The sequence below is a fragment of the Bos grunniens genome, chromosome 3 (assembly GCF_055505025.1).
Source record: "Bos grunniens cultivar Pamir isolate PY7600 chromosome 3, Bosgru_T2T1.0, whole genome shotgun sequence".
Lineage (NCBI taxonomy): Eukaryota > Metazoa > Chordata > Mammalia > Artiodactyla > Bovidae > Bos > Bos grunniens.
This window is the reverse complement of record NC_141167.1, coordinates 88125696-88152276: the sequence shown is the minus strand read 5'-3', so window position 1 is coordinate 88152276 and position 26581 is coordinate 88125696. Positions and strand designations below refer to the sequence as shown.

General features: G+C 51.6%; 1 protein-coding gene across 2 annotated transcripts in view; it reads right to left on the bottom strand.

Moving 5' to 3' along the window:
- SLC6A17 (solute carrier family 6 member 17) overlaps window positions 1-26024 on the bottom strand; it is a 55511-nt gene extending 29487 nt beyond the window's left edge. Inside the window, exons 1-5 of one of the 2 annotated variants that reach the window (XM_086391720.1) lie at window positions 25634-26024; window positions 9149-9522; window positions 4018-4175; window positions 2246-2372; window positions 1116-1297 (exon numbers count right to left, since the gene is read on the bottom strand). In XM_086391720.1, coding sequence (XP_086247846.1) covers window positions 1116-1297; window positions 2246-2372; window positions 4018-4175; window positions 9149-9434 — 753 coding nt within the window. In that variant the 5' untranslated portion in view covers window positions 9435-9522; window positions 25634-26024. Of the gene's footprint in view, window positions 1-1115; window positions 1298-2245; window positions 2373-4017; window positions 4176-9148; window positions 9523-25345 lie in introns of both variants that reach the window. The other variant, XM_086391721.1, reaches the window with a different exon arrangement.
- Between the last annotated feature and the right edge of the window lie 557 nt (window positions 26025-26581).

Here is a 26581-nt window from a genome sequence, read left to right as displayed (position 1 = left end):
GCATTTCTTGAACATTTCTATATCCCCATGTGCCTGGCACAGAGCCACCCACAAAGGAGATGCTTACAAAAAGTTTACTGGCTGAAACAAACCAAGAGGGCTTTTGGGGGAGGATGGTGTAAAGGTTAAAAGCACACATGTCCAGAGTTAGACCACCTGAGCTCTGATCCCAGCTCTACCATTTTCCAACCATGTCACCTTGAGCTATTTATTTAACCTCAGGGTGCCTCCATTTCTTCATCTGTAAAATGGGTATAATGATTCTGAGGGTTGTTGTGGTCCAAATGCGCTCATAAATGTGGCAGTGTGTGATGAGTGACATGAAGTGCTAGCTACTAGTCTGGCCTTTGGAGAGAGAAGAGGCGGTAGCTGAGATCACACTACCTTTCCAGGGCTTAGTTTCCCTGCTCATCAAATCCACCAAAGAACCTGGAGCCTCAGACAGACAAACAAGGTTCTAGTTTGAGCCCTGGGGCTGTTTGACCACGGGTGAGATTTTTTTCCCTTTTCCAAGCCTCAGTTTCCTCATTTGTAAAATGGGTAGATTGAGCTATAGGATTTCTAACATCTTTTCCAGCCCTGGCAGTCCATGAATATTGATACATGACAAAGAAGAAAGGGTCCTTATTTGAAGGGAAAATGACCTGCTGGGAGAAGCTGTGTGGGGTTATGCTGGTCTGCATCCTCAGAGGCTCTCAAAGTCCCCTTCACTCAGAGCACCCACCTATTCACAGAGCCCGTTAGTTACATATACAGTGAACTGTTGGTTTTCACCAAAAATTGCTGAGCAGGCTCTTCTAGGATTTTTGCTAGGGAAGATGAGGGGCAAGGGTCTAGCCAAACATTCTAGCTCAATATTCCTGTTTTTTTTTTTTCCTTAAAGTTTGCAGAGCAGCCCTGAGTTATCCGAGCATGGAGGCAGCTGGGGTCACGGCAATGATCTTCCACAAACCCACCATGGTGGGCTGTCCACAGGGACCAATACCACAGCAGTGACACTCCCATCTCGGACCTTTCACGGGTGACCCAGAGTTCTCCGCCCCTGCCATTCACACTTTTTTTGCAGCACCCTCTCCCCGAGTAAGTGTGGGTGTCCCGGCCCCCTGGCCACTCACCTTCCCCGAGGACTGGATGCCCTTGACGACAGCCATGCCCACGATGCTCCAGGCCACGAGGAGGCACAGAGTCATCTTCCAGTTGAGGCCCCCGCTCTCCGAGATGGAGTTGGAGATGTCCAAGGCCTCTCGGTACCAGAAGTAGGTAGTGGCTGAGCTCTTCTCACACTCTGCCTCCACCACTGAAATGGCAGCAGCGGCCACAGGAGCCTGTGAGACCACCTCCCCGGCTGGACCCCAATCCAGGGCAGCTGAGCACGGTAACAGGAAGGGACTGTATTGTTCTGGGTTAGCCAGGGTCTGGCAGATCCTGGGAGGCTTTAGGACACACTGATCTAACTGAATTCCCGCTCATGCCATCCCCCTGCCCATGTTCATCAATGGAAAGCAGGAAGGATTAGGCAGAACTGGCCTCAAGTTCCTTGGGAAAGGTCCTGACCTAGGAGCCAGACACCTACATTCTCATCCTAGATCCTTAGCGAAATCAGTGGTGTGACCATGGGAAAGTTGTTTCTGAGCCTCAGTTTACCCATTTCTGAGGTGGCATAAATCACCCAGCCCTTTATAGGACTGGCATGTGAATATAGATTGTTTCCAGACAGAATAGTGCTAGAGTAACACAGGGCAGTTAACAATAACTAAACAAAACTCACAATTTCCAGAGTTACTCCTACACTCACTATTTCATTCAACCCCTATAAGAACTCTGTGGGACAGGCTGGCAAGAGATCATCATAAGGGGACATGAGGGGACTTCCATGGTGGTCTAATGGTTAAGACTCCATGCTTCCAATGTAGGAGGAAAGGGTTCAATCCCTGAATGGGGAAACAGAGCCCACATGCTGCACGGTCAAAAGAAAAAGAAGGTGGGAGAGATGAGGATCAGAGAGATTAGGTGGCTTATCCAAGGTGGCACAGCAAGTCAATGAAATCCCAAAATCTGCAGGGAAGGAATGGAGACTCAGATGTAGAAAATGGATTTGTGGACACAGTGGGGGAAGGAGAGAGTGGGATGAAGGGAGAAAGTAGCATCAACAGCCTAAGCCTCCTCTCTTAGGCTCTGTGGATTCGTTCCTAGGACAGAGCTAGCTGGAATCCCCAGGTGGGTTCCTTAGAAGAACCATACTTGCCTGCCACGGTCCCATTTCTGGAGACAGGGCACTCACTCCAGGGCAGTGGATACTGGAACGACTTGAAGAAGTAGAAGATGCTCCACCCGATGATCACATTATAGTACAGCCCCACAAAGAGGCAGACCTGCAGACGGGGTTCCAGGGGGGTCACAGAGGCTGCAGGCGGCTCCGCCCCATCCCCTCCTCCATGAAGGAGGGAGAGGAGAGATGGGACGGTGGCAGCAGAGGGCCTGCTCCTAATGCTCCACTCATCTGCTATTTGGGGAATCCACAAAGGAATGCTTCAGATATTAAAGTTCTCTCCTTTAAGCAATGAAGTCTTAAACTGTTAATCCTTTCCAGTTCGACATTCCTCTAAGATGCCTGAAGCACTTCCCCATCATTTCCTGATGACTCAGGATTATAATTCCAGAACGGCCCTATGGGGCTATGGAGGCATGCCCAGTTATCGCTGCCACAGTAAATGGCCTCAGACAGCTGTGCTTATTGAGGTTTTGTAGATGCTTCTTATTGGCTTCCCATGTCCGCCCTTCTCTCAGGATGCTGCTTTCTCTTTGGTACTGTCAGAAGCCTGCCTCTAGAAAGACATGACTTCTCATTTTTCAGAACATGATAATCAACCTTGGTAGAACTGTATTTAAAACAGAAGCACATGCATCCTGACTGAGGGTCAAAGGGGTTTCCTTTGAAAGTAATGCTTCTACTGTAGAGATTTTCTGCATCCACTTGGGATGCAGACCCCTGCCTATAGCCAGAGACCTCCTCTCTTTCCAGGGGCCTGGCTATCTGATGTATGTGACACTGCTGGGCAGTGTGAGGGCTGAGAGACCCTGGCTTCATCAATTTTGTCTGAGCCCTGGTATGCATGAGCAGACACTCTTACAGCATACCTTACATGTGTGGGAATATAGTGGGAGGGATACCCACTGCCTTTACTGGAATGCTTGCCCTCCAAGGAGGAGACCCCACTCACACTCATGCACATACACATAGCCAGCCCCAGCAGAGGGCGCTGTATTCGGTCATGTCAACCTGTGCAGAGGTGATCTCTCCTAGTCTCTGCCTGAGGCAGGTTTGGGCTGGCCCTGTTGCCAGGCCTGACAGATCCTTCCAGAGGCAGATTCCAGTTTTTATCCCTGGTGTGAGCATGGGCACCTGCAGGCTTTGCTCTTAAGGGAGGCTCGGTTTCCCCACCTGGAGAGCTAAGCAGGGCCTCATCTGCAGCCCCATGGATCAGCCTGGAGCCCTCATGGAGCATTCCCATCCAGGCCAGTGGAGTCTCCTCATCTCCCACTGTTCCAAAGCCACACCCCTCCTGGGTCGGCCACAGACCCCTGAGGCCTTCTTCAGCTTTGCTCATGCACACAGCAAACTGGAAAGGAGACACCATACCCCAAGGCTGCCTTTTCTCACCCAAATAAAATACCCTCTAACCCAGGAGAAAGGATGGGCCTGCCTCACAGAGTGCTGATGGGCTGGTAAGCAGAGCGGGTATCTGGGATGGTCCACGTGTCCCCAGAGGACTCTGGCTGAGATGTCCCAGGCCTTTCCTCCTTCATAACTATCCCAAATATTACATCATTCAGGCAGTGGTGCCAACTTCCAGTTTAGGAAGTATGTGGTCCTGAGACACCAGTTGGATGCAGTACTCAGGATGAGGGTCTCCCTCCCTGCCCTTCACCCCTCCCAGGACTCTGGGCTGTAAGCCCTGTGCCTGAGAGCAGCCCCGCTGCCTCCCAGCCTGTGCCCGCCACCGGCCCCCAACTTACTATACAGCTGGAGAAGCCGATGCCACCCAGGCGGGGGCACACATAGTGCCACACGCCGATGCTGCCACGGCGGATCCTCTGGCCCACAGCCAGCTCCAGGAAGAAGAGCGGGATCCCAATGATGATCAGCAGCACCAGGTAGGGCACCAGGTAGGCACCTGGGGAGGAGGGAGGAATGTGGGAGGGCGTCTGGAGCATGGCAGCCAGGTAAGGCAGGGGTGGCAGCCAGGTCCTACAGCCTCAGCCACATCTCCAATCATCCTCAAACTGTCTCCAGGCCCTGTGCTCCTCCAGGAATGCTCTGGCTTACACATGCAACCTACTACACACTGGCTGCCCAGACCTCCTTCTTCCCCTTGGCTCCACTGACCTGAAACACTAAAGGAGGAGCCAGATGGATGTCAACGCCTGCTATTCACAAGGCAGACAGCCCTACCTCCCTACGCATTCTGTGGACACCTGTTCACACCCCCTCCCGCCCACAGAGGAGCAGCCCCCACTCACTGGCCCCTCAGAGGCACAGACCCTGGGGCACCGTCCTCCCCAAGTCTGGGGGGACCAGATGCCGACACAGCAGACTGGACAGCTCCAGGGAAGCAGAGCTTGGAAGCTCTCCAGGGACACAGAGTCTGACAAGCATCGCCATTAATCTATAGCTAATTGGGAGGAACGGAAGAGAAATTAGCAGCTTAGGAAAGCATAGCCAGGAGAATCATAAAGGATAGAATGGATCTCACTAAAGATTCCAGACAATAAATTTAGCTTGCTGTCCCAGGTCTCACTGCAGACACAATCTCGATTCCAAGTGACAGGGCATTTAGCAGAGGAATTAAAACCATGTCTGGACACAGACAATTGACCCTGGTGGAGAGCTGTGCCAACAACCCAGTCCTGTGAGCAGTGTTATTGGCACAGCCCTGGCTGTCTGTTAAAGGTGCCTCTGGTCCCCACTATCCCCAGACCAAGCCCTGCAAGCTGGGAGCCTCTAGAAGACCCCCCAGCCACACTGCTCTGTTCCCCATAATGCAACATCCCAACATGTGTAATAAACCCAGGAGTCAGGCACCTCTGGGGCCCATGACTCGGCACTTGGCAACAGCCCATCGTTAGCTATTCTATACCAGGGTGTGCAGTGGAGCTATCTGGGCCACGGAAGGCACAGACACTATCCCAGGAGAGCTGGTGGGACCCTCGGGTTCACCTCGGGTTCACCTGAGCATCTGCACACGCATCACACACGAGCAACTGAGCATATACTTGCTGAGAGAGGGGCGTGGGTCCAATGGAGCTAGTCAGAAAAGGCGCCCAGGGGAGCAACCCCCCACAACTTATACAAGAGCATCTAATTCATGCAACACACACGTGCACACGGTCACATGAACGCATGAATTTAACTTGTCACTAAAGAGCCTCTGCATCATATAAAGGGAGGGGGGCCTGAAGGACCCCTGGTTCTATCTTTTAACCCAGCTCTGTCTCGTGGTCTCCAGCTCTGGGAAACGGAAGAGGAGAGGACTGATCTGAAGGACAGCATAGGGACACAGGCTCCCTGGTGTTGTATTTCACCCACGAGTCCTCAGGTCGGGGAAGATGTGCAGGGAGACAGGTCTCAAGGGTCAGAGAAGTAGGATGGCATCTTCTGTGGATGCTTTTCTCCTCTTCCCAAGAAACTAGGGAGAGGCTCCAGGTAATTGCTGTCCAAAGACAGGTCCTGCTGCAAAGACTTAGCCGCCACCAGCCACCACTCAGGCCCCAGGACTCTGACTGGACTGGAAGTTTCTTCAACACACTGAGGTCTAGCTAACCACAGGGCTCAGGGGACTGCAGGCTGGATGAGCAGCATTCTGCCTGGGTTCATCACAGGTGCTTTTTCATATCAACTCTTATTAAAGTCATTTGGACATGCACCCTCCTCTACCTTAGAAAATACAACTGGGGACACATCTGAATTTACTTTGATGGTTCAGTGGCTTCTGGGGCCTCAGGTCATCAGTCTAAACAGCTGGGAGCACTGTTTAGGGAGTTATAAAATTTAGCAGAACGTGACTACAGAGAGTTAGATTCTGGGATCTCTGAGGCTTCCTGGATCTCTAGCATGTCTTGCTATTAACAGCAAGCTCCAAGGTGGGCTTTGAAAGACCACCTTGATCTCAGCCTGTTGAGATGCATGCTGAGTGGGCGCTGAGATCCAGACCTTGAAGTCAGACCTTCTGGGCCTGAGTCCTGGTTCCACCACTTACTGGTTCTGTGACTGGGCAAATTGCTTGATCTCTCTGTGCCATTGTTTTCTTATCTATGTAAAGAGGATGAAAATATTAGGTAGAATCATATGAAATTGCTGATATTTGATCATTTTTTACTTAAGAAAATGCCCAGTTCATACGCTTCAACTGTACATCTATTGCACAGGGCTGCCATGAGGATTAAATGAGTGACTTACCCACAGTAAGCACTTGATGACCATCTGCCTACTTCTCATAAAAATAAAGAGAAAAACAAGCAAACTGCGAGGATGAAGAATAAAGAAACTGTCAACGTCTGGTGGAGCTAGGTGGAGTTTTGGAGTTTCCATGCAAAATTAAGCAATTCTCACTGGATCACTCAGGGCTCAAAACCAGAGTTTTGACTCTCAGACCAACCATCTCCTGTGACAATCTACCTCCTTCCAAAACACATTTAAGATGACTATAAAAACCAGTAAAATGTAGGAGTTAAAGGTAGAGATAAAGAGGGATTCCAAGAATTAGAGAGGATGCGAAATGAAGGTAGGAGCATGGAATGGGGAGCTGAGTCCTGAGACCTGATAATGCTTTTCTTTTGGGGGTTGTTAGTGATGTCTAGTGCCATGGCAACGGTCTGATGACACTGGGAACTAACAGACTTCGGCAAGAATGCTGCCTGGGGGCAGGGGGGCGGTGGAATGTGGGGTGGGAGAAGGACTCTGTGATTCAGCGCTGGATGCTCAGGCGGACTGATGATCTCAGCCATGAAGGATGCGCTCGGAGGCTGCCAGCCAGAGCCCCTAATGCAACGTGCCCTATGAAGTCATTTTGGGTACTCTGAGCTTTTAACATCTCACAGCACTTGAGGGAATCACACACTTCCCTTTGTAACTTTTCTTTGGGCTGGCCTTATATCAACTCAGTGACTTAGGCCTGGCCATTGTCATACAGGGGCTTTCCTGGTAGCTCAGCTGGTAAAGAATCTGTCTGCAATGCAGGAGACTCTGGTTCGATTCTTGGGTCAGGAAGATCCCCTGGAGAAGGGATAGGCTACCCACTCCAGTATTCTTGGGCTTCCCTGGTGGCTCAGACCGTAAAGAATTCTCCTGCAATGTTGGAGACCTTGGTTCGATCCCTGGTTTGGGAAGATCCCCTGGAGGAGGGCAGGGCAACCCACTCCAGTGTTCTTGCCTGGATAATCCCCATGGACAGAAGAGCCTGGTGGGCTACAGTCCATGGGGTCACAAAGATTTGGACACGATTGAGCAACTAAGCACAGCACAACACGGCATGCCATATAGATTGAAAGCTCTGATCGCAGCTATTTATTGGGTGAGTAAAAATAAAGATCTTCAAAGCAAGGAGAGTACAGAGGGAAGAGACTGTGCCCTGGTGGCAAGATGGAAGTTTCTGGCCCTAAGTCAGGTGGACATTCTCACTCCCTGCTCTTCAACAGAACTGGCAAAGGAGGAGAAGTCTCGAGCCAGGCTCTGCCTTCTGGACTGGTGAGAGCATCCCAGAGGGGAGGGAAGGACTCTGAATAGGGCTGCATCTCTGGGGGGCCCACATGGCAGATCCATGGGGCAGGGAGGGAAGTGACAGGGCTAGCTGGGCCCACACTTTCAGGCTGGAGCGTGGCAGTCCCAGGGCACAGGGACCCAGGGGCAAGAAAGTTCTTTGCTGGCTCCCAGGACCAGAGGTCTGAGCTTGGAATTGTCAAAGCCCACTAGGTACGTTTTGTTGTTGTTGTTGTTTATTTTTGGTTCATTTCCCCCTGGTTTCAAAGCAAATTGCTTTTGGAACATTCCAGCCTACCTCAGAGGTGCTAGGGGATAAGGCCTGGGGGCTTTTACCCACCCCAGGAGCTAGAATAGTGAGTAGAAATGGTCTGATACCAGGGGTAAGACCCTCTGTGGGGAGTGAATCCCCCTCTGGAGGGGCAGCATGAGGGCCCCTCCAACCTGCGAGGCAGCAGGTGTAGTGATTAAGGGCTCAGGCTCTGGGGCCAAGCTGTCCAGATTTGAATCCTGACTTTATCACCAGCTGTGTGACCTTGAACAAGTGATCTAACCTCTCTGTGCCTCAAGTAACAGCCTCTAATATGAGGATGATAATAACTTTTCCTCACATGGGTTTTTGGGGACAATACCATATGAACCATATGAAATTGGTGCTTTGGCTGTTCCAAGATGCAGTTTCATGCATTTCAACCTAATATCCAGGAAGAGCTTATGATAGTGCCTGGCATCTATAAGCATTTAATAGTAATGGCCAATAGCTTCTTTTCACTACTGTGTGTCAGATATGTGCTCAGTCGCTCCAGTCGTGTCCAACTCTCTACAACCCTATAGACTGTAGCCCACCAGGCTCCTCCTGCCATGGGATTCTCCAGGCAAGAATACTGGAGTGAATTGCCATGCCCTCCTTCAGGGGATCTTTCTGATCCAGGAATTGAACTCGCGTGCCTTATGTCTCCTGCCTTGGCAGGCAGATTCTTTACCACTAGCACCACATCGGAAGCCCCATCAGATATAGTGGTAAGCATTCCATTAATAAATACAAAGCTCATTTAATTCTCCCAACTATGCTGTGAGGCAGGAACTATTATTCTCATCTTACAGATGCAGGATAGCAAGGCACAGAGAGATGAAGCAACTTGCACAGGGTCCCAGAGCCAAATGGCTCCCCTGGGACTTGAATCCAGGCTGTCTAGGGCCAGAGCCCACATTCTCTCCTGCAGCCTCTTAAGAGCTGTTAGCCATTCCTGGGAAAGAGTCTCAGTCTCACTCTGGAGTCCTGAGTTCCAGGCTACAAGGGCCTTGGCTCTGCCTCATAAAGGGGTGTTTCTTTTCTCCCCTCAGCCCAGCCCACATGCAGGGCACTCTGGGACAAGCAGGGCTGCCCCTTACCTCCTCCGTTTTTCTGGCACAGGTAAGGGAACCTCCAGATGTTGCCGAGGCCCACAGAGAAGCCAATCTGGGCCAGGATGTACTGCAGCTTGCTGTTCCAGGCCGGCCGATCCTCCGCGTCCAGCTCCTCCTCCGCTGCCTTCTGCTTGCCGCCTGCCTCTCCGGCCACATTCAAAACACTCTGCTTATAGTCCACGGGCTCCTCCAGGGCCAGCAGGTCGGCCACCGACTCCGTGACGTGCTCATTGCTATGCTCGCGCTGGGTCACCTTGCTGTTCTTCGGCATTGGGCCCCCTGGGTGGCGCAGCCCTGCTTCCCAGCACGTGGAGAAGGTGGGACTTGGCTGCCGTCAGCTCCTTCTCATCCAGGGACCTCTGAAACCAGAAGAGCAGGAGAGGGTTTGCTGACCACACCAGAGAGGTGGGGAGTCCGAGTGGACACGACCCAATCAACTCCCTCTCGCACACTCAGAAGCTGGTCAGTGGCCTTGAACTTCAAGCTTGCCTTCTTCCTCAGTGAGGGCCACTGAGGGCCTCAAGGTCTGCACCCTCAGTTTCCCCATGAGCCTTCTCAGCTGAGCATCATCAGAAAGGCAAGCCTGATGGAAGGGGTAACACCATACACCAAACCCAAATAAAGGGTCACCCATCACAACATGGCCACCTGTCACCATCATAGATCCTAGAATGTTCAAGAACATTTGGAGGGCTCCACTGCCCTCCCCTCCTAGGGCAGCACAAGGTGTAGCCAAGTCCTAGCCCTCTTGTGTTCTATTGAGTCAAACCGACTGGTGGGACCCAGGGAAACCGGCACCTGCATTCCAAATGCAGCTGGGGGCCAGTGGCATCAACATGCTTGTCAGTAACACAGACTCTCAGTCCCACCCCAGACTTACTGAATAATGTATTTCTACAGAAACTCCAAGTGATTCAGAGGGACATTCATGTTTGCAAAAAAGAAAAAAAAAAGGCTAACGGTCTTACATAGGGCCCCTGGACACCAGCATTCCCCAGGCAAGAGTACTGACCAGGCTCAGCTAAAGATTCTGGCAGCAGAGACCTAGAGATGCTTGCTCAGTGCCAACAAATCCTGGGTCATCGCTCAGCAGTGACATTATCTGAAGGCCACCGCAGCCAAGAGCCAGTTCTCCATCCTTCTGTGACAGTTTTACAGCAGATAATGTCTGCACAGCGCGGGCGGGGGAGGCACAACTCTCCCCTGCTTCTGTCATTCCCCATCCTTCTTTCCTGCTTTCCCTTAAACAAATAGAGCACCAAGGAAACTAGTCCTTTGAAGGATCCCAACACTCTACTTGTATCAAAGCACCTCCTCGTTAAGGGAAGGTTGGAGGATTTAAAATTAAACCACGTACACCCCGGCCGGCAGTTGCCTTGCATCTTTCTAGGGATGTAAATCGTCGTGTTCTGTCATTACTCCACTAAGCGAAGGAGCTGCCTCTGTTCCCCTTGCACGTGCCATCTTAACACTCGGGCAAGAGCTCTGTGTAGCAGAAGTGCACACACCTGCCCTGCTGCTGGCCTGGACCCAGACCTCCTGGCTGGCTCCACCCAACACCTGACCTTTGAGGAGACCTGGCCAGCCAGATCCTATTATACATGTAACGAAGCTAGGAGACCTGGCAGATGGGGACAACTGTCCTCCCTGGTCTGCAGGTTAGCCAGCCCTCCCCAGGCCAGGTTTTGGATCACACAAGGAAGTGACGCTTTCTTGTCCTCTTCATCTAAGGGGGGCAATGATTCTTTAGTGACTGTCCCCTTCTACTCTAGGCACAGTCAGGGTTTGGGACAGAGCCAGACTGCCTGAAAGACCTCAGAATTCCCTATAAGCAACGCAGCTCTCGGTTGGGACTCTGCTTCACAGTGGGTCAGCTGAACTCTCCATCATGGCCCGGAGGGTGCCCCAAGGTGGGATTGTATGTCTGTGGACCCTCAAGCCCTCAGCCTCCCCTCAAGCTGCTATGGTGCCTGAGCTGCAGAAGCAGATGGTGCCCCTAGGAGTTGTGCCAGGGGGAGGCCTGTGTTCTTGCCTAGGCTGCCAAGATAAACCCCTCCTGCTCCCCAGTCATCAGATCGTGGTCCCCAGGCCCTCAAGTGGAGAACAAAACCTAAGGCACACGTGATGGCGGCTTGTCCAGCTAGTCTGCCATCCCTCAGCCACGTTAGGAGTTTTATAAAAAGCTAGAGCTGGGGAGGGGGGTCAGGTAGGTCCCTCCTATGAGCGCAGTCACCAGGGCACCTGAACTCGGAGCCTCCCTGCAGGTAGCCAGCCCGCAGCAGGATTAGATCAGAACAACCTGAAATGCATTCGATATGATGTACTGTTCATCTTGTCACAACTGGAGAAAACAGGGATTCCTGCAAGTCAGCAGAATTTACCTTGAGGCTGGCCAATTCAACAACACACTTTCCCATAAATAGATTAGTGAGTGGCAGCTCTGGTCACCAGCACGAGAAGGGGGGTGGGGAACAAAGCACCATTGTAAACTGAGAGGGCTCAAGGACAAAACCGGCACATTCTAATATACCCAGAGAAGGGTACCCTCAACAGCATCACGGAAACCACAGGCATCAGCTCAATATGAGCTTCTTCCTTCCCAAGACATCAGTGATGCACCACAGGATGGGGCCTGGGGTCCTCTGGGCCATCAGCAAAGTGCTGCTGCAAACTTGCAAGCTGAGACACTGGGCCAGGCTGCCATCAAGACTGGAACCTTCTGCATCCATGAGTGTGTTCATATTACAGGAGTCCAATGTTTGGAATACTAAAGTCTGACGGATCCTAGGAACATTCTCATTTTATATATGAGGAAACTGAGGCCAAGAGAGAGGGAAATAATTGCCCAAAGCCACTGGGTCAGACCCAGCAGGGGGTGGAACACAGGAAGAAGACAGTATCTTCTTTGAGGGCTTTGAAGTCAGAAAGGCCTGGATTTGAGAGCCCATTTCATTCATTCATTCACTCACTCACTCATTTCACTGAGTTGACAAATATTTACTAAGTGCCTTCTTCTGGTGGCTTAAACAGCGAAGAATCTACCTGCAATGCGGGAGACCTGAGTTCGATCCCTGGGTTGGAAAGATCCCCTGGAGAAGGGAATGGCTACCCACTCCAGTATCCTTGCCTGGAAAATTCCATGGACAGGGGAGTCTGGCGGGCTACAGTCTATGGGGTCGCAAAGAGTTGGACATAACCGATCAACTAACACTTTGACTTTCTCTGTAGCAGGCTCTAAGTGTGAGGGATACGGCAGCAAACGAAAGAATCCAGAGCTTCCCCTTGTGGAAGTTCTATTTCTGGCAGACAGGCCAGACACTCAAAGAAATAAACATACAAAATAACCAGTGGTGATTTTTACTATAATGACAAATATCATGGGATGGAGAGTGAGGTCGCTGGCAAGCCGGAGGGCTGCAATGTTAGGATCTGGAGAGGCATCCCTGAGGAGGCGACACTGGGGCAGAGGCACTCAGGAAATGTATGTCAAGTGCCTGAGTGAGCGAATGAAGTGCCTGTGTGACTTCAAAGCCCCTGCCCTCCGGCCCACACCTCCCCCACCTCTCACTTTCACCCCTTCACGACCCCGCTCCGCCAACCGTAAAGACACTGGCTGGTGCCCTGAGAGAGGTGGGCAGCCACCTCTCTTGAATTATGTGAGTGTCAGGCCCTTGCTGGGTGAAAAGCTTCTATCTGATGACAGCTCCTGCCTCCCAGGGAGGGCTGTGTGAGGATTCCACGAGCAGATGTACGCAGAGTGCCTGGCACAGGGCTTGGCACTAGGAAGGACCCCGAGGGTGGAGGCCGCAATCTGGAATTCTGGTCTTGTTTGTCTTTATTCATTTAAAAATATGTAAGTCCCCCTATTTATATTTCATTACATAAATGCCCTGTTTATCCTCAGGAAAAGCCAAAATGAGTTTGCGGGTGGAGTGGGGTAGAGAGCGGAGAGCGTTGTGAGGCACCACCAGCGCAGAGAGCACCCTGAAGCTGGTGGACCCTGCGAGGTCCAGGCCCACCCACCTGGCCCCGGGGTCAAAGGGAAGCAGGTAAGGGCCATACGGGGCCAGGCCCCAGGCCTGAAGATCAGCAATGTTATTACTGATTAAAAAAAAAAAAAAGCATGGCCTCACAGTAAAGCCTGGCAATATTATGAATAGAACTATAGCTCATATTTGGAATAGTTTGAAATCATTTAAAAACATGCTTTACACAGTCCATGGGCCCAGTATGAGGTGGTGATTCTGCTCCAAAGCCAAACTGCCTGGGTTCGAATCTCAGCTTCCCTCTTCACCAGCCACCAGCCTGGCCGGGTTCTTCCCCTCCCTGAGCTGATTCCCTCAGTGCCAGTGAACAGAGCATAGCCACCCGGTAATGTCAAGGGGAGGACAGGTCTCAGGAGCGGGCCCAGCCCCCAGCAAGTGCTCACAGATGTCACCTCTTCTTATCATCTCACTGGATTCACAGCCTGGCCCGAGAAGTGCAGTGAACAGCTGTGCCCCTAGGTGGGACAGGGCATGGCCACCATCACACAGCTGTCAGCACCCACGTCTCCTCACTCCTGGGCTCTCTCCATGTCTAAAGGGGAGGCAGCAGCAGTGACTTCAAAGAACCTGCCCTCCAATTCCCTGAAGCCTGGAGACCCCATGCTGGAAAAGGTGAGCTTTCAGCCCAGGGCCCGGGAATCCAACGTGTACCCAGCGACCCTGAAGCTCGGCCGGGGACAAGCGCCAGAATCAGAGACGGTCCAGGCAGGTAGATTCCTCTCTGCCCTGCCTTTGCTGCCGTGGAGCCAGAGGTGATCCAGCCAAGGGGAGGCCCATTTGGTGCCGGCCTTGCTTGACCAACCACCAGACAACTATGCAAAGCGGCACCATCAACCTGACCTCTCTGGACCTTGCTTTCCCTGTGTGTGCAACGGGCAGGTCTGGATGATCTCTGAGGCCCTTTCAGCTCTGCATATATCCGGGGAGTGCTCCTCCCGCACATGCATGTGAGCAAGGTGTGACCTGCCCCAGGCACCACACACTGCAAGTCCTTGGGCTTGTCTGTCAGGCCACCCTCTTCCGGATGCGAGCTCACTGGGGCGCTGTGGTGATGCTTTGACCACCAGCCCTCTGTTCTCAGATTACTGCCCCCGCAGTAAATGAGGTGGGTTGTAAAGGTGCTTTCCCAAGAGGCACATCAGAGGATGCAGTGCCATGGTACACCCCGGAAGGATGCCTCAACTACTTAAAACACAATGCAGAGAGGCTCGAATGCCGAGAAAGCCCTCGGTTGCCAGATCTGTCACTTAGCAACAGATGCAGCTTACAGCTCAGAATAGCGCATGTGAGAGAAGTAGGATGGGCGAGTGAACTGTGAATCTTCTTAAAAAGAGAAAAAAATAGTGTGACTAGGAGGCAGACAGGTAAAAATATCTCGGGGCCAGAGGGATGATGGCTCCACAACAACCTTTCAAGCACAGCACTCACTCAGTAATTACCCCCGGGGTGGGGGGCAGGGGGTGGCTGCTCACCCTGCAACCAAGGCCAAGCCAGGGGCTTCTCCACCCCACAGGAGCCGGGGAAGGGGGACCCTCTGAGCACCTGCCTCCTGAGGTCAGTAAGGTGGTATCTGGTAACTTAAAGGACAAACTCAAAGGAGTCAGTTTCCACATGAGCCTCCCAGATGAACTGAGTGGACAAGCTGCTATCTTGGGGAAAGAGGAGCCAAGGGGACCACAGACCCCGAGGACTGACTTCACTGAAGCCCTGGGGTGCTCACTCTTGCTGCCTTGAGTGGGTGGGTACTCTGGAGAGAGTGTTACAAGTCTGTAAATGCAAACCTCTATCACAGGGCTTCCCGGTGGCTCAGCGGTAAAGAATCCACCTGCAACACAGGAGACCCGGGTTAGATCCCTGGGTCGGGAAGATCCCCTGCAGAAGGAAATGTATTCCACTCCAGTATTCTTGCCTGAAAAGTCCCATGAACAGAGAAGCCTGGCGGACTGCAGTCCATGGGATCACAAAGAGTTGGACATGACTTGGCTACTAAACCACCACCACAGCACAGGGAAGCCGTGGGACCCCAGAAGAGAAGAGCAGTGGAGAACGCCCAGCTCCCTGGGCCATACAGCCAAGTCCAACTCAGGACTAAGCAGTGGTGAGAAGAAAGTGAGGTCAGGTCCCTTCCTCTCAGGGAACTTAACCGCTTCCTGATTTCCAGGTGACAAGCCGTGGTGGCCCACACACTTTTTCTAATTACCTCAGAGCCTCTGGGCTTCCACTGAGCCCAATACAGATCAGACTGTTAACAGACCCAAGCTGTCCTCTGAATTATTTTTAACTATCTTATTGGAACCTCTGGCAGTCAGCTGATACAAACTGCTCCTGGCAGGCCCTGGCCTGGGGTGGCCGCTCATCTTGGGTTTTCTCGCCCAGGAGGCACAGCCAGACGCCAGCACATTCCTGGCCTCTCCCTCCTCCACCCTCCATCCCCACATCGCAAAGTCCCGCCAGTGGGTTCAGATCTGTCCTCCCCCAGCCTCATGCTCTCCGTGGAAGGCCAGCACCAGGTGCCCAGCTCACAGCTCCTCCAGGCCTTTGGAGGAGATACCATGTCTCCCCACGCCCACTGCCATCGCATCGCCGTGGCAGCTCCTCCTGCAGGCCCCCTTCCACCTCCCTGGCCCTGGCTCCCTCCTCTTCCCCGGCCCACCTACCACTCTTTGTCCTCTGCCTCCTCAATCTTCTAGTCTTTGAACGTCCAGCTCAAGGCCCAGCCAATGACGTGACGCCTTCTACAACTGTCCAGTGAGAAAGAACATCCCTTTCTCTCCCTTCCTCAGCACACTTCTTGTAAGACTATTTGCTACTTTTACCATCTGGCTTTCTAGTATAGCTAGTTATTTAAGGACTGATTCCTTTTCGAACCACAAGGCTCCCTGAGGGCAGGACCCAAGATGGATCAGCTCTATGCCCCTCCCCATTGCCCCACACCCAGCAGGGCCTGGCACACAGGACAGGACATGGTATTCACAGATGCTCCGAGGTCTCTGCCTGCCCACCCTCCAAGAACAACCTGCTTCCCTGCTTCCTATGTTAAATCGGAACTTTGCCCTTCTCCTTTGAAACAAAGATGTGACGGCAAAAAGCTAACAGCTCTGAGCAGAGACGTGGTAAACCTACCAGAAGTCGTCTGCCCAGCCAGGGGCTGTAATCTGGCGCAGCCCTACAGCACATGTGGGGAGGACCCTAGGCCTTGGAAGACGGATTTCTAGCCCTGACTCATCTGGAAAATAGGGAACAGCTCTTACCTACCAACTGCATCTGGTTATCACATGGATAGAAGGAGAAAGAGAAAGAAAAGCTTCTTGAAACATCGAGTCAACAGAACGGCCACTTCTGACTCCATTTCAAAGATCTTCCAGCTTTGTGCTGTGGTCCCCAGTCCTTATCCTAACTGACCGCATCTTTGCTTCCCCAAGGCCAAATTCTAGTGACCAACTATTACATGTGCTCAATAAATATGATATGAATGAAGTGAGTGAGTGAATCAAGGAACTGATGTATTTTGAACTCCTCAAATTTTCTAGAATCTGATGTTATTTCTCAGCTTCAAATTTTCCCATCTTCTGACATGATACTCTGATCCCAGGAGCATGTGATGCCCCAAGCATCTGTTTGAAACTAACATAAACTAAGAAGTCTGGCCATTGCTCAAAGACATTTTGCCTTTCATATAGGAGCCATGATCTGTGCCTCCTTGTCTCCAGTTTGCAGGCAGGATTCATCCACACCACAGAGAAGTAATCACTGGATGGGCATGGTCTTGGCATGGAGCCTTCCAGAGGCTAACACACGGGCAAAGGAGCCAGTGGAATCTTCTACATCTCGTCTCACCTTCCTGTTGCATTTACTGAGCATGTTCTCTGCAGTTGATATTTTGTTTTCTTAGTCAAGGAGGAAGGAAAGCAGGAAAAGGGGCAGATGGTCCACGGGGGGAGGAACTGGCACTGGAAAATATGGGAGAGGCCAGTGCCAACAAAAGCTTTTGGTTCAGTTCTACCAAGTCATGTGAGGGGGAATGCATGCCCAGTGAGTGTGAAAGCAAGAGCAGCACCAAGGCTGCCCCCACAGCCACCTGAGCCTTGCACTAGAATTTAGGTGCTGAGGGCAAAGTGGACTGTGGTGATAACGGCAATTTCAACAGTAACACAGGGACTCCTCTGGTGATCCCAGTGGCTGAGACTCCATGCTCCCAATGCAGGGGGCCCAGGTTGGATCCCTGGTCAGGGAACTAGATCCCATATGCCACAACTAATGACCCTGACTGCCACAGCTAAAACCCAGTGCAACCATATAAATAAATAAATAGTTTTTAAAAGACCAGCAGCACATAGGCTATCCTCCTTGAGGGCTGACTATCCATAGCAGCCATTGTATTGAACAGACATTATTTCCTTTAACCCCACCAAAAGCTGTATGAGGCTGGTGCCACTCTTATCCCCATTTTACAGATGAAGAAGTAGAGGCTCAGAGGGGATACATTACTTGTATTTCATTGAACTTAAGACTTTTTGGTGTTGGTACTTTCTTGAACTTACCAGAAAGGGTCCGTGGGAGGTTTTCACCCAACTAGGTCACTCCACTTGACCAACAGCCCATCTGAGACATTGTTGACTGCACATTCTGATTTTAAGATGTGACACTGTGCAAAATTACACATCTTGGGATTGATGAAATATAGCACACAGTCAAAAAGTGGAGGCCCGGAGTCCCAACCACCAACACAAGGTGACTGCAGAATCTCTCAGCCACCACACTGTCCCAGGAGGATCATGGGTTTGGAGTCAGGGATACCTGGGCCTGAGTCCTGTAGCCACTTGCGAGTCATGAGTCTTTGGGAGGGTTTATACCTCTTTTGGTTTCAGCTTCTGGACCTGAAAAGATGGGGATGAGGCTCTGACCTCGTGGGATTGTCTTGAGGATAAAATGAAATAGGGAGCACACCATAAACCCCATCAGCTGCCGCTCCACATGAGAACATGGGGGAGATGGGCTAAACTAGGAAGACGCCCACTCACCCATGTGCCTGCAATGTCCAGGAACCAGCATGGAATGAGCACGGTTACCTGAGGACGTGTGGGGCTAGTGGGGGATGCAGGTGTTTGGAGCTCCAGCGTATTTCCACTGCTCTCTTGAACTGAAGGAGAATGGAGCCCAGAGACTCTGATGAACTAGAGATACTAATGAAATATGGGATTTTAAAACTTCTCTATATTTTCCCTCTCTCTTTCCCTCTTTCCTGTCCTTTATTTCCTTCAACAGATATTTACTGAACAGTAGCTGAGCATCAAGCCCTGTCCTAGTACAGCAGAGAACAGAGAAAACAATGTCCCTGCTCTGGAGGATTTAGAGGACAAATAAAAATCACATATAATAATAATTAATATCACATGAAAGTGGAAAGTGAAAGTCGCTCAGTCGTATCCAACTCTTTGCAACCCCATGGACTATACAGTCCATGGAATTCTCCAGGTCAGAATATTGGAGTGGGTTGCCATGTCTTCCTCCAGGGGATCTTCCCAACCCAGGGATTGAACCCAGGTTTCCCGCATTGCAGGTGGATTCTTTACCAGCCAAGCCAACAGGGAAGCCCAAGAATACTGGAGTGGGTAGTCTATCCCTTCTCCAGCAGATCTTCAACCCAGGAATCGAACCGGTGTCCCCTGCATTGCAGGTAGATTCTTTACCAGCTGAGTTACCAGGGAATATCGTATATATAGGCATAAACTATAACAATAGTGATATCAAATAAATATATACAGGGGATAGAGTGAGGTAGGGATGCTATAATGTATAGGGGGTATTGGAAAGCAACTCTGCTAAAGACCTGATAATGTGAGAGTGTAAGCCAGGATGTCCTGGGGAAGCAATCATGGCAGGGGGAGCAGAAAGTGCAAAGGTCCCAAGGCAGGAGCCACACAGGCCCTGTGCTTAGAGCATCCTAAGCCAGGGTAGAGTAGGATATGCTGAGACAGGAGAATAGCTGGCAGCCTGAGCAAGCAGGACCCATCAGCCGTGGAAAGGAGTTTGGGTCTTCCCTCGAACAGAAAACTGTTTTTAAAGGGATGGATAGAGTACAAGTTAAAAAGCACATGGATTAGGAGTTTGGGATTAGCAGATGCAAACTATTACATATAGGATGCATAAATGACAAGGTTCTACTGTACAGCACAGGGAACTATACTCAGTAACCTGTGATAAACCATAGTGGAAAAGAATATGAAAAAGTACGTATACATATGTATAACTGAATCACATTGCTATACAGCAGAAATTAACACAGCCTTGTACGTCAACTAAATAAATTTTAAAAAGAAAAAGCAGGTAGGTTAGAGATGGTGGTGACCTGGGCCAGGCTGTTGGATAAGGTTGAGGTTTTAAAGAGAGGAAAACAGAGGACCCAGGGTACTGAAACGTACACAGGCCCCGAACAGAAGACCCATGAGACTGTCCTGATGTAGGAAAAAAAAATTATTTTTTAAGTCAGTTGTGAAAAGAAAAAATTCCAGGAGTGACAAGCAAAAGCCTGATTCCCTGCTTTTCTTATTTGTGGGAGGCCCACAGTGGCAACAGATGGGTCCTTACAACCTCTGCCTTAATCCTCTGACCTGGATTTTCTTACAGCCACTATTTCCTCTTGTTCCAGAGAGAGACAGAAGGAATCACGGGTGTCCAATTACCTAAATTACCCACCAGACCGCCGAAGAGCACTTGAAAGAATAGTGATCAGAAACTCTTAATTACTGTCCCAACATGATGCCTCTTTCCTGAGGACCAGAAACATTTGAGTCTCTTTCCCCAGCAGCCTTCAGCAAGGCTTTGTGGAGGGGTGGGCTGAAAGGCACCCCCATCAGGAGCAAGTCGCCAGCCACCTGAGATCACAGTGGAGGAAGCACACTTTTGAAGACCTACTGTCCTTCCGTATGTTATTTATCCCCAACTTGGGGTAAGATGGAATGCTCATTTTACAGATGAAGAAGCCTAAGCTGAGGGAAGATAACTACCGTACACTAGACTACTACCGTGCACTAGATTACCCAGCCATGAAACGGAGAGACAGAATCCAAGCTGTGGTCCACCTCACTCAGTAGTCCGTACTCTTCCATACTTTGGTGCTTTCCAATCTTCCACACATGATGACGCACAGAGAGGAGAATACTGCCATGGCACACTGGGTAAATGCAGCAGGCTTCTCCATCCTAGGCCATTCAAGGCTATTCCAGGGGATGAAGGTGTCATTATCTCTGGGCCACCCATCTGGGGCCCTGGTTAGGAAGTTCTCCAATGCACTGTGCCACACTGCAAAGCGACACGTGTGAATCTCATTCAGCAAGTCAACAATGGAACAAGTCCATCTACCATCATTCCGCCCGGAGTTCAGGAGCTTTCTCACTTGGCCAGATCCATTCCCAAAGCTAAAAGCATAATGCAAATTGGGGGACTAGTCAAGGAGATTCCTTCCAGTGGTTCTAAAGGAGTCCCCAAACTACTAGCAGGCAGGTTGTCTCAGAGGTGTGCCAGGACCGTGGACAGCACCCATCGGGCCATTCTGAAAGCCAGCGCTCGCTGCCCATTACAGGAGCATGCTCTCCTCCCTGTAGACCCCCAGCAAGAGGAGATCCATGTCCTCCCTGAGCACTCACCTGGTAGCACCTGCTGGAGCCATCCCATCAGATGACTGTTCACATCCCCTGAATGTCAGCTTTATCAAAGAGCACTGCTGGCCTGGAGTTGGATTTAAAACAGGAGCCCAGAAGTCTTATAATTAAAGAGAAAATGCAGCCAGCAGGAATTTGGGGTGTGGACCAATAGATTCTATTTGCAAGTGAAATAATAGGTGGCAAATTAGTGGTTCACAGAATCCAACAGAAGTTCCAATTAAACCCATAATTAGAAATGATGGAATACAGCAAAAGGAAACTTATCTTCAAATGAACTGTGAGTAGGCTGTGGAAGACAGAGTGGCAACTCACTGGGTCAGATGCAGTAGATTCGATGACTTCCAGGCCTGGAAGCTGGGGTGTTACTTCCTCTGGCCCCACGCTTGCCCCATCCTCACTCCACAAGTGACCTCAGAGCAAAAGCATTTTCAGTCTCAGCTCCCAAGTTGGGGACTCAGGCTGCCCAAGCCTCATCTGACACAGAATTGTTCTCTAACAAAACATACCTGGTTTTAAACATGAGAATAATTTGGCACAGTAATGCATCTTACAGCTGAGCTCACATTTTCACATGTGAGTTTTCTGTGCACAGTGAATATCTAACTATATTTTTTAATAACTGAATTTATCCAGAGATGGACCATATCTTAATTTTTAAAATTACTCATGGGGGATGGGGGATGGGAGAGAGAATTACCCAAAGACTGTATCTCCTCAAAATGGCTGTCTATGGAGCAAGGGCTTCCGAGAAGACCTCTTTGTCCCCTGGGGGTGCTTATCTTTCAACAATCCACTCTCACTTTCAGAAACTTCCCCACCGTGAACAAAGCGGGCTCAAAGATGCGAGGCAGGCTAGGAGAATAGGGACCTATTCTTCCAGGTGATTTCTCAGAGAGAGAAGAGATGGAGAAGCAGAAGGAATCAGAGACCAAGTTTCCCAGAATAGTCAAGGACGCACGTGGTAGAGCCCCAAGGGTGAGGAGCACAGGCTCCATGGGGCGGGACCAGGAAGCAAGCAGCATCCCCCTGGGCAGCCCTTGCCGCCACTGCTGCCAATGACCTTGGAGGGTTAGCAGTTTAGCTCTGGGGTCTGGGACCTCACCAGAAACTGCTGCAGGTCCCTGGCACACATTCTCCAGCAGAGAAACCTGACACATCATAGCCCACCAGTGACTGGCTGCCCTTGGTACTGCAGAAGCAAAAATCCTCAGGCATCCTCACATTTGCTCTGACTCTTCCTTCACTGCTCCTAGAAACAACCCCAGACTGGGACAGACTTTATAGGAATGAGGTTGGGGTGGTAGAGATCAGGAAGAGAAAGATGGACAGGACAGTAAAGCATCAAGATGGAGCCTGCGATGTTCTTTTGGATTCCAACCAACCTGGGACCACATACTGTATTCCCCCTTAGAAACTGGGGTATGCTCATTCTTTACCAGTTTCCCATTAGTGGAGGCTCATGTCCCTCTTCTCAGAGCAACAGCTTAAAGAAACAAACTCACAGGTTTAGATAACCTCGTTTGGGTAAATACCTATATCGTCAGCAAAAATTTATTAAGAACTTATTATGGATTCACATCACATAGACATCAAGAACATGAAGTCTGGAATCTAACAGACCTGAGTGCAAATTCTCAGGTTGCCACCCACTACCGTGTGACCTTGAGCAAATTATTTAACCTCTCTGAATTCAAGTCCCACATTTGTAAACTGCTGAGAGCAATAATATGCCTTCTGGGACTGTAAAGAAGGTTAAATGAGATAGTATATGAATGAAGCATTTAGCACAGCGCAGAAGCCTCAATAAAAACTTAGATACTGTCATTGTATGCTAAGCACCCAGCACCCAGCCCTCCTAAAAGCAGGCCAAACAGGCATTTCCCCACAGATGACCATCCCACCTGCGATCACAGGGCATGTACTACTAGAGAGCTACCCGTGGTACTGTGCTTCTGACCTCTGGAAGTCAAAGGGGATACCAGACTAAGGAAGGCTGATGTAAGAGGAATCTATAATAACAGAATTTTCCCCCATCCTGGTGAAATTCCCCATCCAGAAATTTTGTTGTAAGGATTTCTTGCAGCCCAGCCTGAGAGTGAGCAATAACTCAGACCTGGTTTAGGAAAAAACCAAAATCCATCTTCCTTTTAAAATGTTCTGTTGCTTATCTTAGCAGCTTTGAAGGGATTAATGATGCATCGTCCTGCTGCAGCAAATCTGGACAGGAAGGAGCATGAGGAAAAGGAAGCTGCACAGACAGAAAGAACTTGCTTCTTAGGATTCCTCTCCTCTCTGTATTTATTATATCATCCTTGGAATTTGCTCCCAGATCCAACTGGGAGGGTAGTGATTCCAGGGTGCATGTACCACTCACTCTCATGAGCATGCACACACGTGTGCATGCACACACACACACACGCACACACGCACGCACACACACTCACTCACATACATACATTTCCAGTCGCAGACTAGAGTTCCCTGAGTCAGCATGGCTTCTTTCTTGATGTCCTGGGGGGATCCCCTTATTTTCTTTGCTCTTGAGGTGCACATATCTTAGCTCAGCACCCAGAGGCCCCAGCACAGATCTGCCCACCCCCTACCCACCCCCCCACCCGACTCCACATCCCACAGCCCTGCTCTTACTCAGGCTTCTCCACTCAAGATCTCCCAGGGAACCCTTGAGGGTTGGAAATAAGTCAGTTTGAAGCTGCACTATAGGTCCTTCTCAACCACATGGAAAGCCCTGCCACTTTCATTTGTCTCCACACTCCCTCTCACACCAAGAAACAAGGACAAGAAGAGAAAGACTCACTTCTGATTAAGATCCGTGAGGAAAGGGATGCGGAACTAACATTTAATGAGCATCTGCTAGGTGTCTAGCACTGGGCTTAAAAATAAGCCTGCAGAAAAGGTACTACTGGCATCCCTGCTCTACAGTGGAGGAGACTGAGCCTTGGGAGGTAAGGGACTTGCCCAAGGTCACCCCACACTGGCACATGGCAGAGCACTGGGCCCAGTTCTCACTGAAATCATAGGGCCTCCTCCCCCGACACCCCAACCCTCTCCTCCAATCTCCCCTCTCCCAACCCAGTCCTGCTCACCTTTCCCATGGGCTCACAGCTCCAGGACACTTGCCCAGTAGCCAGATCTCTGCTTAGCTCACTCTGGAGACTTGCTCACCTTTGGTCAATGATGTCAAAACACTGGAAGCTCAGGTCCTTGTCACTCACAAGTCCCAGTAAAGAGCTTCCATTCAACTCACAAATAGCTGACACACAACTCTGCATGTGACTCAGGCCAAACACACTCCAATCAGGCTGGTGGGCACAATCTGCCTTCTGCACTGAGTCACCCTCCAGGCTGAGCTGCAAGGATTTGCTGAAATTCACCACCTACTTAGCCACAGCTGCTCCATTAGAGAAAAAGCCAGCAGAGGAGCTGAGCCTCTGATGGTCCCCATGGATGGGCCACGGCCAAGGACAAGTAGGTATGACCTCAAAGCTCTTCCTGCCCAGGTCCACCTCAGCCGATCATGCGATAATGCAAGCACAGCATGAGACACAAGAAGCCCTCTGTTAACCTCCACTCACTCTGACCTTGTTCTTCAGACATCAGTCCAATACAGCGTAACTAAAGTTTTGGTTGAATTGCGGCAGGGGGAGCATTTCAGGATTTTTTAGTTCCTGAAAGTTCCCATTAACAGGGGCAGTGCACTCAAAACAAGCTTCCTTCTCTACACCCCTGACCTATCTCCCCAACCCAAACCCAGCTGCCTCGTGTTCACAGTTGAATTGCCCCAAAGGTAGCTCCGGCTAGAAATTTCTTCATCTAAACGGTCCGATAAAAATTTTCTCAAAGAACGAAAGAGGAAAGGGAAAAAAAATTTTTTTTAAACTCTCCTTGACAGCGACTGGATTCCGTAAGGTGAATGGCCTCGGGATTTCTGAACACTTGCAGCCCTGACGGGGCTGTTTGAGCCTTAAAAGGAAAGAGCAGGAGGCCGCGCCCCTGAGGGAGCGATCCTCCCTGGAGCACTACAAGCATCGCGCATCGCTGGAGAGCACGGTGTGCACAGGCATAAACGTGACAGTGGCCTCGCTCCCGAGGCGGCGCCCCCTCCAGACTTGCACCTCGCGCACCTACGTCCGCATTTCCGCCATTCCGTTCCCAGACGCGCTTCCCTGGAGGGAGCACGGGCTCTCCGCTATCTGGCTTCGAGTTCAGCCAGGACTAGCCCCAAGACTGGGAATTAAATATTTATCTCAGGCGCGAGCGCTCTGCTTCTCTTGCCAATGTTACTGTCAAGGTCATGGGCCTGAAGCCGAGTGGCTGGGGCTGGGGTCCCCAGCCGCGCAGGAGACTCCCGGGGAGAACTGCACCCTAAGGCGCGCAGCTCTAGGCAGCAGTTCTTGCCGGGCCTCCTCCCCGGTCCTCCGCGTGCGCTTGCCTCTGCAGCTCTGCCTGATTACCTCTGGAGTTCTTCGGCCCTCCTGAGTCCGGGAAGGTGAAGCCGGGTGTCCAACCCGTGAGCTGGGCGCAGAGCACCCGCGAAGCGCCGGAGGAGTGCGGGCCCCAAGGTTCCGTCGCCAGGCAACGGCGGATCAAGTGGCTGGGGCCCTTGCACAGCCAGGCGGATACCCGGGCAGCGCCGCCTCGCACCTCAGTCCTTAGGCCTCCCGGGCTGGGGTGGGGCCGGAACAGCTGAAGTTGCGGCGGCTGGTCCCATAAAGCCAGGCGGGGCGCGGCCGGCGACTCACCTGTCCCGCGTGGGTCGTAGCGCGGTCTCGGCTCCTGCACTCGGACCGAGCAGCTTCGGTCCCCGACGGGTGGCGGGCTCACAGCCCCTCCCACGAGCAGTCCGAGTGTGGCGGCGACGGGCCCCAGCCGGGGCTGGGAGGAGACCCGGAGCCGCGCACGGGCGCACGCGACTCTGATCGCTCTGCTCCCTCCCTCGCCGCTGGTCCCGCCCGGTCTCCCGCCCGCGGCGTGCTCGGGCCTCGGGGGAGCGGTCCAGAAACCCAGGTACAGCTGCGGAGGGAGCGCGTGAGGCTGCAGGCGCCAGAGCCCAGTGCCACCCTCCCTGCACTCGGGCCGCGCCGGCTCTGCGGAGCGGAATGGAGCGGGGCGGAGCGCAGCGCTGCGCGCACTGTTCCCTCGCTTTGAGAAAGGCCACCCTGACGGCGGGGCGCCGTGACGCAGGCTTGACTCACGCGCGGCCCCGCGTCAGTGCGAGGTTCTGGGGCCTCTGATGGCAGACATAGGTGGAGTGGGCCAGGAGAGGGAGGGGTCTGCCTGGGAGCAGCCTCTTGAAGCCCCCGGCCAAGGAACTCAGACCCTGGAGAAGCAGTACCAGATTCTGCCCTAAAAAGGAATGGGACCCCCATGGCCACGGCCCTCCTGAGCCTGGGCCTCACTTCCTTCATCTTTCCAGGCCCATCTCTTTCGGCTGTCTGGTATGAACTCAGCACCAACCAAACCTGGTTATTCCCCTGCCCTGGCCACTTCCACCTCCATGCTTTTGTTCACTCTCTTCTCCTCAATTCCCCACTCCACTGTCCTTCCACCTTACCACTCCTCAAGATCCTTCCGTGTGTGGTTCAACTCCTCAAGACATTACTCATCTCCTGAGCTCCTATGTATGGCGGAGGCTGCAGAAGGTGCGAAGATCACTGCTCTGGGAGATGAGGGCGTGGAACCTCTGGGAG